General features: G+C 54.8%; 6 protein-coding genes across 6 annotated transcripts; 4 read left to right on the plus strand and 2 right to left on the minus strand.

The window, feature by feature from the left end:
* Positions 1-114: 114 nt before the first annotated feature.
* PLICBS_006811 (uncharacterized protein) lies at positions 115-2128 on the plus strand (the record flags this gene model as incomplete). The annotated part of the gene is made up of 5 exons (XM_018320191.2): positions 115-517; positions 575-999; positions 1056-1704; positions 1757-1878; positions 1949-2128. The coding sequence occupies 5 exons, from the start codon at positions 115-117 to the stop codon at positions 2126-2128; spliced, it is 1779 nt and encodes a 592-aa protein (XP_018180088.2).
* A 984-nt stretch (positions 2129-3112) lies between these two features.
* PLICBS_006812 (uncharacterized protein) lies at positions 3113-4145 on the plus strand (the record flags this gene model as incomplete). The annotated part of the gene is made up of 3 exons (XM_065601056.1): positions 3113-3335; positions 3399-3956; positions 4015-4145. The coding sequence occupies 3 exons, from the start codon at positions 3113-3115 to the stop codon at positions 4143-4145; spliced, it is 912 nt and encodes a 303-aa protein (XP_065457128.1).
* A 219-nt stretch (positions 4146-4364) lies between these two features.
* On the minus strand, positions 4365-5713 carry PLICBS_006813 (uncharacterized protein; the record flags this gene model as incomplete). Its single annotated transcript, XM_018320193.2, has 3 exons — positions 4365-4433; positions 4492-5435; positions 5506-5713. 3 exons carry the CDS (start codon positions 5711-5713, stop codon positions 4365-4367), a joined length of 1221 nt encoding a protein of 406 aa, XP_018180090.2.
* A 2013-nt stretch (positions 5714-7726) lies between these two features.
* On the plus strand, positions 7727-8829 carry PLICBS_006814 (uncharacterized protein; the record flags this gene model as incomplete). Its single annotated transcript, XM_065601057.1, has 6 exons — positions 7727-7943; positions 8001-8051; positions 8103-8168; positions 8194-8301; positions 8363-8461; positions 8522-8829. 6 exons carry the CDS (start codon positions 7727-7729, stop codon positions 8827-8829), a joined length of 849 nt encoding a protein of 282 aa, XP_065457129.1.
* Positions 8830-10572: 1743 nt separating this feature from the next.
* On the plus strand, positions 10573-13748 carry PLICBS_006815 (uncharacterized protein; the record flags this gene model as incomplete). Its single annotated transcript, XM_065601058.1, has 10 exons — positions 10573-10663; positions 10717-10769; positions 10822-11227; positions 11356-11385; positions 11453-11634; positions 11702-11901; positions 11955-11981; positions 12049-12437; positions 12741-13028; positions 13450-13748. The coding sequence occupies 10 exons, from the start codon at positions 10573-10575 to the stop codon at positions 13746-13748; spliced, it is 1965 nt and encodes a 654-aa protein (XP_065457130.1).
* A 437-nt stretch (positions 13749-14185) lies between these two features.
* Positions 14186-14819, minus strand: PLICBS_006816 (uncharacterized protein; the record flags this gene model as incomplete). The annotated part of the gene is made up of 2 exons (XM_018320196.2): positions 14186-14665; positions 14757-14819. 2 exons carry the CDS (start codon positions 14817-14819, stop codon positions 14186-14188), a joined length of 543 nt encoding a protein of 180 aa, XP_018180093.2.
* Positions 14820-14867: the final 48 nt, after the last annotated feature.

The following is a 14867-nucleotide window of genomic DNA, read 5'->3' on the forward strand; positions in this document are numbered from 1 at the left end:
CTCGGTTTTGAGATGGTATAAGTATGCCTGACCGGCACGGCGGTTCGTTAATTTCCTACCAAAGCATCAAGCATTCGGTCTGATATACAGAGTCACACTGAAGGTGCCGACGACATGCGCATTCCACTCCTCCTTGCATCCCTCGTTGCCCTCTCCGGCGCGACCCGCCCGCCGAATAAGTCATGCAAAGCGCATCCCAGCAACGCAGACTGGCCCTCGGCAGACGACTGGGCGCGTCTGAACAAGGCGCTCGACGGCCGGCTCATCAAACCCACGCCACCCGCCGCAGCCTGTCACCCCGGACAGCCCGGGCACGACCCGAAGCGTTGTGCCGAAGTGAAGAAGGCGTGGGAGACGACCGAGTTTCACTGCGGAAACCCCGTGTCGGTGTTGCTCGACCAGTTCACCAACTACACCTGCCTACCCGACGCAGCGTACCCTTGCACTGGCGATGGGTATCCCGCGTACGTGATTAACGCGACGACGGCTAGGCACATTAAGCTCGGTGTCGACTTTGGTACGCTAAATCTTTCAACCTCATAAAGGCAGAGTCGCTAACTCTTTCAATTTCAAGCCCGGCAGAAGAATGTCAGACTGGTCGTCAAAGGCACCGGGCACGACTACCTCGGCCGCTCAGTTGCTCCCGGCGCCCTGTCCATCTGGACGCATAACCTCAAAGATATCACCTACCACCCGGGCAAGTTCAGGCTTTCTGGCTCCAAGAAAGAGATCCGCGGCAATGCCATAACCCTTGGCGCTGGTGTACAGATGTATGAGGCGTACGCCGCGGCCGACAAGCACAAGCAGGCCGTCGTGGGCGGTCACGGCACCACCGTGGGCATCGTCGGGTACATCACCGGCGCCGGACACTCTCCGCTCGGGCCGCGGTATGGCATGGCCGCCGACAACGTCTTGGAGATGGTCGTCGTTACGCCCGGGGGCAAGATTGTCGCGGTCAACGAGGACCAGAATCGGGACCTCTTCTGGGCCATGAGAGGCGTGAGTTGAAAGAGATCAAGCCCCAGTTGTTTCGCACATGCTAACAAGCTGGACAGGGCGGAGGCTCGACGTTTGGTGTCGTCGTTTCGGTGACGCTCAGGACGCATCCCACTCCGCAAGTCACCGGCGCGGGGTTCATCGCCTTCACCGATCCGAAGCACCATACTATCAAGGACGAGCTGCTCGCCTACCTCTCCTCGCAGGTGCCGGTGCTCATGGACAAGGGCCTATCGGGCTACGTCTTCTTGTCCGCCGGCATGTCGCTGCCCGATGGCACCACAGTGCCAGGGGTGCCCCCTACCTTCGCCGGCGCGTTCGGCACGGTATTGGTTCAGGACGCTGCCGATCGGGAGGCAGCCATAATGAGAGCCTTCAAGCCGCTCAACGACACCATCCAGGAGCGCTGGCCCGGCAAGGTGAATCTGATTGTCCTTCCCAAGCACTACAACACGTTTTGGGAGTGGCACAAGGAGAACCACGATGCGGGCCGTGGAGGTGGCAGCACCTATGTCGCGTCGAGGATGTTGGCGGGCGACGAGCTAAAGGGCAACAACACAAAATTCATGTCTGCCCTGAAAGAGGTGTTCAAGGCTAATGAACGCTTCGATATCTTCATGGTCGGCGGCAAGGGCGTGGCCAATGCACGACCAAGAGGCGGCAGCGACGCCGTCAACCCGGCATGGCGCAAGGCTGCCGTCATGGGGAGTAAGTAGCCGAAGGCGCACGCTGGAGCAGGGCCGGATTCTAACGAGTGCAGTGTCGCGTGTCTTCTTCCCGCCTTTTAACAAGACTGCCGAGAAGGATGCCATCAAGCTCATGAACGATGCGTTTGAGCCTATGCGGCAGCTGGACAGACGGTCGGGCTCGTACATGAACGAGGTAAGCCCATCGAATGCGGCACTCGCATCCTCACGACCCCTTGATACGCAGATGCTGACAAACGCGACAGGCTTTCGTCTTCGAAAACAACTGGCAGCAGTCGTTTTGGGGCGACAATTACCCGAGGCTGTTGAAGATCAAGCGGGCGGTCGATCCGGCTAATGTCCTGTGGTGTCAAACGTGCGTCGGCAGCGAGGGCTGGGCGCAGAAACAAGATGGCCAGCTCTGTAGGGTGGACGGAAGAGATTAGTTTCATATCTGAAACTTTTACCTCCTCCCACTCATCGATGTTCTATATGGGTCGCATCTCATAGTTGCAAAGCTGTGTGATTGCGATCATCGCTCAGGACTATGCAAAACTGTGCTGCTTCACGGCCATCAAGGGTGTGGTCAGTCGCTGGAGCGAATCAGATTAGAGCATACTCCATGGCACTGAATCTGCTTGATCGTGTATAGGCTGGTGGGAAATTGAGGGTCATGGGGGGACTTCATCTTTGCTTCATGTTCGCTTTTGGTCTGGTGCGGGTGCCAGCACGTGCGTTCATGCACTAGTCGAAATGATTTCATGCCGGGAATTATACACGGACGCAGTTCCATCACTCGCAATAATAGTGTTTCGCGACGTTTCAGTGACCTGATAGGTCTCAAAGTGAGGCCAACACTCACCACAGGTCTCATGATGCAACGTGAACGGGGAGCGAAGAGACGCACCCGGCGTTGAGCGGCCAGGTTATGCCGAGTTGGTCTTGGGCCATCAGTCCACGTCTGGTGAGTACAGGCGACACTATTAATAAACCCAATATATTTTGTCTTTGCCAAGGAGTGTTCTAAAGGCTATTAGATACTGCTGCCACCCGACTGCCTCTGTCCCGACAGGGAATATACATGCCCAGAATGTTATGCGCGCGAGAGGCCACTAAAGGAACAAACACAAATGGGCCTGCTATAGCTCTACAAGATTGCCTGCAAAGACGGGTCATTGCAATGCATGAAATCGAGAAGTGGTTATTAGCATGACCTGGGCAGATATCATGCATCAAGGCCGGGATGACCTTGGCGATGTGACAAGAACTGCGAGTGATCCCAAGCTTTTCCTCCCGCTTGCCACGTATCATAAATTCGGGGCAGGTCCGCCATACTTCAACGTGCCCTTCTGACACCTTTTTTTTTATTCTTTACCAGCCCAAGACACTCGCTTAGTAGATAACGTTTAGTACGCAGTATCGTTGCCAGCATGAAGACCTCTTTCCTCGCTCTTTCCGCCCTCGCGGGTGCCGCTCTGGGCCACACCGGCAAGCATCTCGATGACGACAAGCCCATGTTCTTCAACACGGAGTGGAAGGTCGTTGCGCGCCAGGACTTTGCTCTCAGCTTTGGCGGCTGCCACTCGGGCTGCACCATCTCTCTCCAGAACGGCGCGACCGAGAACAGCATGAAGGACGTCAAGGTCCTGACCGGTAGGGAACCCAATCTGATGGACCTGTGCGTCTCCATGTAGGATGTTTCTGACCTTCACCTAGAGCAAACGTCCGGTAGCACCTTCAACGTCAACCTCGAAAGCGTACCCGCCGGTGTCTGCGCGTTCAAGATCATCAACAACAGCTCGCGCAAGGAGAACTATGGCCAGAAGATTGACTTTGATGGCCCGATCGCCCCGGCCGATGCTCCTCCCTCACCGACCGGGATCGCGCCGGAGGGTTCTCTGCCGACGAGGATTGGCAACTTGCCGATCGGCTCTCTACCGACGGGGATTGGCAAGTTGCCTATCGGCTCGCTGCCGGTCGGCGGTCTTCCGTCGGGGCTCAGCACCGTCCTCCGTCCGATCCACCACCAGTCGACCGCTTCGGGGATCGTGCCTGCGATTACGATTCCGCCGGTGACTGACGGCAAGACTGACCCCGTGTCTCATATGCCTGGACCAATCTTCAATACCACGACGCCGAGTTTGCCTGCCAACACGTCCGAGGTTAATGTGCCGGCTGTCGCCACTACCTCGCCGTCTGATGTTGGCGAGCCAGTGCCTACCACTGGAGTCGTGCCGCCTAACACCACCGCGGTCGGGGGCACTGGCGACCTCGGTAGGTCTCGTCCGTGCCGCTATATCAAGAGTAGAGATGTATGCTGACTTGACATCAGGAAATGCTACCTCCTCCGTGGACCCGTCTTCTCGGCTGCCCACGACCGTCATCAGCAGCGTGGCTGGACGTGCCGCATCTCCTATGGCGCTCCTAGCGGGCGTTGTGGTCGCCGCGGTGTACTTCCTTTGAGGAGTTGCTCATGCAGTAACATGGCTACGGTTGCACGCTTTTCACGTCAAGGAAGACATGGCAATAGCTGCGCTGGAACATGTGTCGCCGCTCGCCAACCACCGAAACGCTTAATTGCCGCTAACAGGTTGCAACAACGTAATTACAATTCTCTAATATATTCTCGACTGCCATTTGTAATGTCTATTTGTCCATCGTTCGAGCGACCTCGCTGGCAGGTCACGGCTGAGGCTTACCACCCAACAGTGACTGGACGATCGGGTATTTGGGGAAAGCAGGTGCGTAGACCTAGTAGACTCAACTGTTAGCACGAGACTCGAATCATCGCAGGAAGAGGCACACTAACCGCTTTGCACTTGGCGTTGTAGTCTGCCCTGGAGCCACTCGTACGGGCAAGCTCATCTCCAGGCACGGCCAGCTTGACCAGCGTGTCCGACGTTGGTGATGCCTTGTTCCAGCCAGGCCCAGCTGTCGGATTCTTTATCCACGACACAAACCAGTCGTGGGTGAAGTCTGCCAACGCTTGCTGTTCCTGCGTGACGCCCTTCAGAGAATTGAAGCACTCGTTTCCGCCGTGGAAGAAGGGCACTTCAGTTCCGTGCGTCGGTGCCGTGTTTGGCGGGCCCACGACGTTGTCGTACTTGCCGAAGAATCGGTAAACCCAGGTAGATTGCTTGGCGCTGCGCATGTCGAGGAGGTAGTCAACGGCACAGTTGAAACGAGCATCGCCATACTGGGCGCCGATGCGTTGAGGATCGCTGTCGTAGTCAGTGGCCTTGTAGGCTCCGAGTAGCTTGCAGTCCGAGATGTGCGCGCTGTCGGCGTCAAAACTGTCTATCCATGACTTGAAGCTGCTCGCGCTGCCGCCATAGACGAGGCTGAAGATGTTTCCCTCTCCGTCCGACGTTCCAGTCAGCAACGGCACATGCGATGCGTACTTGCCCGCTGCGAACCGCGCCGCGTAGTCGGAATGCCGGGTGATGTCGTCAATGACCGGCGTGAACCACACGTTGGATGTTGAGTTGAACATGGCCGTCTCGAGTGCGTACATGTCGACTTTACGGAGGCAGTCTATCTGGCCGTGACCCGCAGCTGGGCAGCCAACTTCCGCGGCAACAATGTTCAAGGCTTCGTCTATCGGCGCGTACGCCGGTCCCGACATGGCGTTGGCGCTCATCTGCACGGCTCCTTTGAGCCAGGTCTGGGGGTGGTTCCATAGGTAGTGGTCGACCTGCACGGAGCCAGACGAGTGGCCGCCAAAGACGATGTGGTCGGGATTGCCACCGAAAGCTTCAAACCAATGTCAGCGGAGGTTCTTGGGTTATCCCTTGTTAATTAGTTGCTCCTCTGCCGATCCTACCTTTGATGTTTTTGCGAATCCAGTCCAGTGCCTTTTCAACATCCAGAATGCTCAAGTTCTGGGACGTTTTCGGGTTTGCGCGTTGCAACTCCGAGGAGTATGGGGAGGCGAAGATGCTCTCGCGAGTGTTGAAGTTGACGTAGACGACGTCCTTGCGGGCAAAGTTGGTGCCTTGCAACTGAGGGTTGCTGTTGGAACCCGTAACCATGGCACCACCATACATGTACACAAACACAGGATAACCAGAGCCACTCTTCGCCTTGGGAGGCGCCCAGATATTGAGGTTCAGGCAGTCCTCAGCTTGGCGGCTATATTGCGACTTCACTTTGGCCTGTGGGCAAGTCGGCCCATACGTAATGGCTTTGTAGCTTGATTTCGATGGTCGAAGGTTCTGCGGTGGCCGCCATCTAGGGATGTGACATCAGTATCCTTCAGGATAATACAAGGTTCGTTTCTCCTGATGTCGACGTTAACTTACCGATTCGTCCCGCCTGTCGTTGCGGCGAAAGGAATACCCAAAAAGACATTGTTGCAGTGATCATCGCGGAAACCCTTGACGGCGGCCTGCGGGATGACAACAGTCGGATCACCTCCGCATGTGTTCCCCGAGGGGGTTGCAGCGCCTGCAACCCCCAAGGCGAGGGACGCAGCCGTCGCTAGGACCTGGATGGGCCTCATGATCGACTCGCACCAGGCCGAGTTCTAAGATCGAGTGGGGAATGATCACCGCTCGATACGATATTTGACTCGGATGTCTGTGCTACTCCGATCTTGAAACAATAAAGACAAGACGCGACATATTGATTCCCTTGATCGGGGCATTGTTGGACTTTTCTTACGCGCAGATGGACGGCCCTGAACATGCATAGTGGGGAGGAGCCACATGGCGATGGAGCCTACCAAGGACAAGAGCTGCAGGACATTACGGCTCCGCTCGCTTGGCGGATCACCGTTGCAGCACTAGGCCTTAGTCGTATCGGCGAGTCAAGCTTAATCGTTCTAAAAGGAAAAAACATTCGGCACTGCTGATGCAAGGCCGCTCGAATCTCAGGGCCTTGAAAGTAAGCTTCTCGTTCAATGCTGTGAAGCTTTCGTGAGGTAACTCAACGGTGCTGTGTGGCCCACTCGCGGGTTGGTGGTAGGCGAGCATCATAGGGCGCTGGTCTTCGCGCCAGCAGTTCCTGAGACAAGGACAAGGGGTTATGGCCTGACAGCGCATTGATTCAACACTCGGCACCTACCATCGACGTCTGTCGCGTTTAACAGAGCATGCTCCACTCTAACCAACAAAGCAGAGCCGAGGTGGGCTGGCCGAATCCTTCCGGACATGGATCATGACTCCGGCACAAGCTCGGGGGTCCGAAAGCACCCCATTTTGTCGTCCAGGACATCGCTTAAGGCCCGATCCCGGAACTCGTGAGGCATCAGTTTTTCCCTTGCCTGCACCACTCTTTAGTGGCCATCGCCGTGTGAGTTGCCAATGTGTCTTGCCGTCGCCGACGCTGATTGAGGGGCCACAATGTAAAGCTTAAACGGCCAAACGGATTTGCGTGTGGCCACGCTTGCCTTGCCTGGGGAGTACGGTCTCACAAAGGCCAATCGTTACTGGGTACCATTTGGGAATCGGGCAAGTGTGAGCATGAATGACCCTGCATATGCCGTGATCCCTGCCCGCGGTCGCTGGTAAACTCAGCTCGGTGGGACAGGTACGGTACTCCGTACGCCAGGAGTCGAACGCTCCCCGGGCCCGGAGCGGAAAAGCGAGGAATAAAACAATTGCCCGCCCAAACTCTCCTTCATTTTTCATGCCATGTATCTGGGTTCTCGTACGTGTGATTGTTCTCATCACAGCCTTTACGATGGCGGAAGGTCTTGGTCAAGTGGTAGGTCATGATCGGCAGACAAGGGTGAATTCACGAACACTTGGGGCGCTGACAAGGATACCAGGTCTCGTGGTATATATGCACTGTTATCGCATGTCTGTTCCTCGCTTCCCGGTTGTGGATCCGCGTGCGCCGCTTCGGCGGCCTTGGACCAGAGGATGGCATCCTCATCCTCGCCGCAGCCTGCCTCATCGCGGATCTTGCTATCCAGCAGTACATGTGGAGCCTGGGAATGGCAGAACTCCAGCGCGCGAGCCACAGCGACCTTGTTAAGATCATGAAGGTGAATTTACCAACATGGCGCTTCCACAAGAGGATCTGAGCTGATGCCAGCAAAGATGATTGTCCCTGGGTCGATCCTGTACGTGTCGTCCTTGTGGGCCGTCAAAGTCGCCATGGTTCTGTTCTACAAGAGGCTCGCGGCGCCTAAATCCACGCTCCAGTTGATCTACAACGTAGCTCTGGGACTGCTGGTCTTGTTTTGGGGCGTCATTACATTGCACATCATCTTTCAGTGCTTTCCCCACGACAAGAGATGGTCCAAGGACCCAGCATGTCAGTGCAACTCCAGCAACGTCGCCTGTTGATCTATATGAGAGCTGACAATCCCAGACAAATGTGACCGCAAGAATGGGGACATAAATTACTGGCTGACAGTCATTTGTAAGTGCTTGGAAGGCAGTTCAGGGCTTGCAGTTGCTAACCGATTTAAAGTAAATATCGGAACTGATATCGCTAGTAAGAAACACCTCGGAGTCCTGCCTATCAAGCACCCCGATGGTAGCATTGAACTGACGCTGCGCAGCTATAAGTTTACCCATAACAATGGTCCTAAAGCTGCAGATGAAACTCAAGCAGAAGCTTGCGGTAGCTGCAGTCTTTGCTCTGGGCTTCCTTGTGGTCATCGCTGGCAGTACGTGCACTCCTGGTCTCAAGCCCCTTGAGGGCAAACTCTGACATTGACTTGGCGGTAGTTGTTCGGGCATACTACGCGAAACGGAAGGAGACCATGCTGACCTGCACCGTCTCCATGATCGAGACGGCTGTTGCAATCATCGCTGCGTGTCTTCCGCGTATGTTCCCCGCTCTCTCTTCGCGAAGGTGATGCGTTCAAGCTAACACCATACCAACAGCACTTCGCTCAGTCTTCCTCGGGCCTTCTTCAACTGCCAGAACAGCGTCAAGCTACCGACAGTACGAGCTCTCCGCACAGAACCACAGCCGAAAGACGAATCAAGGACGAATAACCACGAACATTGTCGGTGGAACCCGAGATAGGGGTTGCTCGGAGGAGGAGTTGGTGAAGGAGCTCTCCCGTACGGCTGAGAAGGCCGACTTGGAGAGCAGGAATGACCTCAAACTGGACAGTGGTGTCAGGGTCACCAAGACGTTCCAGATGCAACACGGGACGGACTCAGAGGCATCTCTTCGAAGAGTCTAGTCGAGGACATGGAGAACAGGCACGCTCAGAGTTGTCGCATTGGACTCCTTGCAACTCGAGCAGGCGGCTTATCTTTGATGAAACGAGGCACACGTATCGTTGTACTCGTAGATGGTTTACTCCGGCAACAGACTTCATCTGCGCCTGTCGCCGCTCGCTCGGGACATGCACTAGGAAGAGAGGTGCTACGACGTTTCACGCATGAATGCATTCAGCGCAAACTTCAAAGCTGTCCGGTACTGCAATCATACTTCACGCTGTACTAAAAGTGCGAAGGTTTTATGGGTTTGCATCGTACGAAGTATGCTGACATTGCCTGGCGCAAGGACATGCGCCAACTGCCCAGTTCGTTGGGTCATGCCACCCTTCAATCTAGCTCGGCCACAAATGGAGTAGCACCTTGTAGCAATGACAGAATTCCCGCACCGAACAGTCGTTGGCTTCTTTGTTCAGAGCGTGTTTGGCCAGTGCAGGCAGCAATAGAGGGAACGGCTCTTCCACGGCAGATTCGAGGGCGTGTTGGTTGCCAGTCATCGTTACTTCGTGACAATACTCCGTTGGACTTACTGCCATGACAAAGTTCAGGGAGGCCCTTTTGGAAGGAAAATTAGCAACATTTCGCAAACCCAATGACGCATGCATTTGAGTCGCACCAAGACCAACCAAGACTACCTCGGGCTCATCAACTTCCTTAAAATATCAGTACTCACCAAGGCAGACTTTCGAGACTCCCAGACATGCATCCGAGCACTAGTTTGCTATTCTCGACATCATGCCGATGCCTCAGTAATCTTGTTTGCTCAAATTGCTTACGTGGCTTGCGCAAGTCGCCCTCGGTTGGGCACTTTCGGCATATGCCTTGCATTTTCCTGCATCGGTCACTCCGAAGTGCTGGACGAGTCGGTCCACGGGCGCTGTTGGACGAAGCCAATTGTGTTGGTACTAGAGGCTCTGCGTCCCTGACCAACATGAGGTAAGGCAGACTGAGGGGCTGATGGTGATTTACTTGGCGGCCGCCATGTTGGCTGGGAGAAGTCGGCATCAGAGGAGGTTTCTCGAGTTCAAAGTATAACTGCGAAACTGTATCCTCAACTACCTGTGTCAGATTTCCTCCAGCTAAGCGTTTTCAGTTCTAGCGGAAACGTTTGCAAATCAGAGATTCGAGATCCAACCATGGCCGACACGCCGCGACCTTCGATCGAGGAAAGCGGATTCACGGCGCCAGAAACCCCGCCTCGAAATGCAGTACGCGGAGGACCCGGATTCGAAACTCCCAGAGTTACTTTCAGCCCATCGTGCTCATCAGTAACTCTTGCGACGCCTGGATCCGCTGAAGTTGGCGACTATGAGCGCCGGTGTCTGGATGATCGTGGTTCCCCAGTTCCTGAAGTACCCAGCCTGTCTGAGGGTCAAAGTGCCTCATCCCGCCAGGATCATATGAACATGGCAAGCATTGCCACAACACTTGGAGAAGCTGAACGAGAGCCTATTCAAAGATTGTCCGCGACCCCAGAGGTGCTCAGACGACCGAGCACACCAACTCCCACTCGGCGTTCTCTACCTAGGTCCTCAACTTCGACACCCATCACGCGACGGCGTCACGAGGTGGCAAGCGAGAAACCCCCCAGGGATGCATTCAACGATCCGAGTTTCCAAAAAGCTTTGCAAGACACTAAGCAAGCAATGAGTGTCTTGGCCGGCAAACTCGGGGGTGGCTCAACCCACCTTGACTCGAGCTCGACGATGTCGAGTCTGCTTAAAGAGGCCCAAGAATTGGCTCAGTTTTCATGTGCCAATAAGCGAACTGTTTGCTTCGTCGGGGATATGGGCACTGGTGAGTTCAAAGCGACGAGCACTTGGACTGGATTGTAACACGGAATGCGACAGGCAAGAGCCATCTTATCAACTCGCTCCTAGACTTCAAAGACCTCGCCAAGACTGTAGGGACAAAACATTCAGATGACTGTTTCATGGCGCTGACACTTGAGTTAGGGCTCATCTGGAGGGGCATGCACGAACGTTATTACAGAGTACCACTTCCACGACTCTCACGATTTCACTGTGCAGGTGGAACTGTTTGAACCGGATGAGCTGGCCAACAACCTGGTCGATCCGCTGCGGTCCTACAGAGCCTATCACTTGAAACAAGCCGAGATGACATCTGAAGACACTCCTCGCTTCAAGATCAGAGCCGAAGAGGCTGAGAACATGTTTGCGTACATGTTTGGCGAGCGTCTGGGAGACAAAACGTTCCTGCTTCAAGATTCGGAAGAGCGAGTGCTCCGGATCTTCAAGGGTTGGGCGGCAGGCATTATTCAAGAAGAGACGAAACCTCCTACTTCTGGGCTTACGCTGGAAAAGTGCTCCGATCTTTTGATGAAGCTCTCCTCGGGACAGAGTCCGTCCCGCGAGTCAGTCCTTTGGCCATACATGCGGAAAATCAGGTTCGCCCTTCCTTTCGTCGTGGCATGCACATAAATAATTACTGACGTACATCGAGGGTCTATTCGCGTTCGCATATTCTAGGAAAGGGATTGATTCTGGTCGATCTCCCAGGTGCGTGCTCGCTAGCTGACTGAAGCCATCCAATTCATAGCTCACGTTCGTGATTGCGGCTCTGCAGGGCTTCGAGATCTGAACCCCGCTCGTAGCAGGCTCACGCAGATCTACTTACGCGATTGCGATGAAGTCTTTGTCACTTGCGACATCATGCGAGCTACCAATGACCGGTCGATTTTGGACGTCTTTGAGTTGGCGCGCCAGCAAGCCATCACGAAAGTTGGCATCATATGCACCAAGACTGATGTCTGTACTTTTCTGACTCTCACTAAGGTGCTTCCAAGATGAGTGCTAACGCTGCTTATTTGTTCAGGGTGGCGAAGTCGGCGAGGCCATCAAAGAGTATAAAGACAAACGAGCAAGCTGCCTGCAGCAGTTGAAAGAGCTAGTCGATGAGCAAAGAGAAAATCTCGATGGACTAGAGGCTGAATATAATGATCTAACGGAAGAAGATGGACTTATGGCGTCCGATCCGGGTGCCGTGGCCCTGGCCCAAGATATTGCCGACGCCAAGTATGCTGCCATGCCCTGTCAAAACAGGTCAAGATTAACATAATGAATTACAGACGCGCATTGAAGGCAGCGGAGTTCGAGTAAGTCTTGTTCGTGGATTGGAGGTTGCAAATTCTTGCTGGTTTCTCTGACACGGACGCCGCACAGCCTGGACCAGCAAAGGATAGAGTTTCGCAACGAAGCGACCACTGAATCGTTGATCAAAAAGTACAAGGCATATCAGACACCGGCTATGTCACAGCCCAATGTGTTTTGTGTCAGCAGCAAAATGTACCGGGACCATCGAGACGGTGACGTACGGCGAGCGCTTCCATACCTCGAATTGAGCGGCATCATGGCAGTCAGGCAGCACTGCATCGCAATCTTGTCCGACAGTCAGCATCTTGCTGCGACGGACTACATGAGACACCGTGTTCAAGCGCTACTCGGCAGTATCCAGGTTTGGGTTCAGTCATTGACAGAAAACGCCGATGTTCAGAAGCACAAAGCGCTTCAAGAAGCCCTCGTCACTATCAAAACATGGTTGAAAGAGGTCAGTAAGCAATGTTCCCGGGACTTATTCATAGTGTTGATGCTCGAGAAAGGATCTGGATTCACCTCAGTCCATGTTCAACTCGATATCAAGAGACCTAAAACGCTCTTTTGACGAAAATATAATTCAACGTGAGTGATGAGGTCCTACTTGAGTGTGTTTGGCAAGGCTGGTTGACTAGTCCATGTGTATGCAGGACAAGACATCGCGAAATGGAGTGAAAATGCTCAGAAAGCCGAGTTGAGATGGAGAATGGTAAGCCTTTGCTTCTCCATGCTTCTTGTTCTGCTACTAACTCGCGGTCTAGTACGCTCATCGTACGTAGCCCTGCTCATGTCCATCGCGTGTCCCGTCAACCTCGGTATGGGCCTATATCCTAACTTTCGGGCAGAGTCTTATGACGCGTTTTGCCGAAACTGGGGTGTTCACGCCATCAAGAACCAACAGCGGGACTATTGGAACGAAGAGATAGTCGAGAGCATGGTCAAGGATCTTAAGGAACCATGGGAGACGGTATGTAAGTCGGTGCACACCCAGCGGAGCACCATCACTTCCTTGATCGGGGACATCGACGACAAGATTGAGTCCCACTTGGGTATGTTTGAAGATTCCGGAAGCTACTGTGGCTTGCTATGACGCGCGAGAATTCTGACCCATGGACGCAGAAACCAAATGCGGCACTTCTGCAATCAAGTGGCTCATTCGAGCCCTGCGTAGTACATCTAGCCTGACTGTCGGCGACATTCACAAAGTGTATCGACGAGGGAAAAAAGAAATGAGGTTTGTCCAAAGTATAGTCCCGCCAGCTGCTGCAAAAGACTCAACATGTCACACTTCTAGTTATTTGGGCGTCGATGCTCTTTCGTGCACAAGAACATCATTTATTTGGAAGGCAATGGAGCCAGCATACTCGCAGTGCAACCTTACGCATGGTATGTTAATGAGGCGCAGGAGTGGTCTTCTCCCGCGATTTTAGGCAAGCTCAAGGTGATGAGCACTAGGCTGATCTCGTGTAGGAACTGGTAGCCATTTCCGGCGACAAGAAATAATCCGACGCAAGATCACGGATGAAGCTCTCTTTCGCAACTTGATGGATCAATGGCAGCAGCGATACATTCACTTCGCCGATGGCATGCAAGGCCGCATGTATACAGTGATGGATCACCATTTGACCAAGGTTCGGGAGCTTTTGGACATAGGCCAAATTGCCCCAACCGAGGCCGATTCAGATCTGGAATTCTACGAACGGGTTGAAGAGGCTTTGAAGGAGGCGGAAGCAACCCATCGACGATGCCTCGAAAGCCTCTCCGCGTAGCCTGGAGAGGAAACAGGGGGGGAGAGGCGCGGTCTTCTAGGTTGTTGCTTTGTTTTTCGGAATATCAAGAGTGTGTTCAAAGACAATCTCGGCCGGTGATATGACGATGGTCCCTAGAAAGTCTGTTCATGTATTGGCGACAGCGACATCGTTCGGACACCCATTTCACTGCATGTAGGGTTTCCGCGCAAGACTGGCACAAGCCCCCGCGCGTCCAGGCCGCGCTTTCCGCATGTTTATAAGCGAGTATCAATGGAGCAATATGTACAGTGAATAGATGTACAGCCCAGCCACCCCAATGGGCGCAAACCCCCCAAGCTCTCTCCTTCCTCCTTCCTTTCCCCTGTTCCCCTCCTCTCGCCCGGCAACCCCCAGGAAGCAGAAGCAGAAGGAAGAGTACAGGAAGAAGGAGAGGCAGTAACCCGCCTAGGTACCATTTACTGGTGGCCGCCACGGACGCCCGTCAGCGCCGTGTTGAGCATCTGCGACGCCGCGTCGTTGACACCCCAGTTGGGGGTGATGAGGTCCCTCCTCGCCTTGGTGTTCCTGTGCGGGGGCCGGACCTTGCTCGCCTTGCCGACGACGCGGTCGACCGTGTCCTGGAGGTCCTCGCCGACGTTGTTGTTGTTGTTGTGCTGCTGCTGCTGCTCGTGCCGGTAGCCCTCGGGGGTGAGGGGCGTGTCGGGCCCGACGAGGAGCGGCTTGTCGGCCGCGGCGTCGTCGGCGACCTCCTCGAAGGGCTCGTTGTCGAGCATGGCGTGGGGCAGCTCTTCGTCCGTCACGGCGTCCTGGCGCGAGGCGAGCCTGTCGGCGGCGTCGTTGGCGAAGGTGGGGATCCGGTCGCCGAGGCCGCTGCCGAGGGAGTGGGCGGTTTGGTCGACGGAGTCGGCGGTGTCCTGGGCGGCTCCCTTGACGTTCTGCGGATATGTCCCTTGTCAGCAATGCGCTTCTTTCTCTCTTTTCTTTCACGACGAGCTTCAATGCTTGGGGTGAAGGGGTGAAACTCACGTCGGCAAGGAAGGGCGCGGCCGAGACCGTGGCGGCGAGGGTGGCGAGGCGGAGGAACTTCATTGCTGCTGCTGCTGTGTCTGGTGTGGAAAGGACCGTGTGGGGAGGCAG

The sequence above is a fragment of the Purpureocillium lilacinum genome, assembly GCF_023168085.1.
Source record: "Purpureocillium lilacinum CBS 284.36 DNA, scaffold_5, whole genome shotgun sequence".
Taxonomy (NCBI): Eukaryota; Fungi; Ascomycota; class Sordariomycetes; order Hypocreales; family Ophiocordycipitaceae; genus Purpureocillium; species Purpureocillium lilacinum.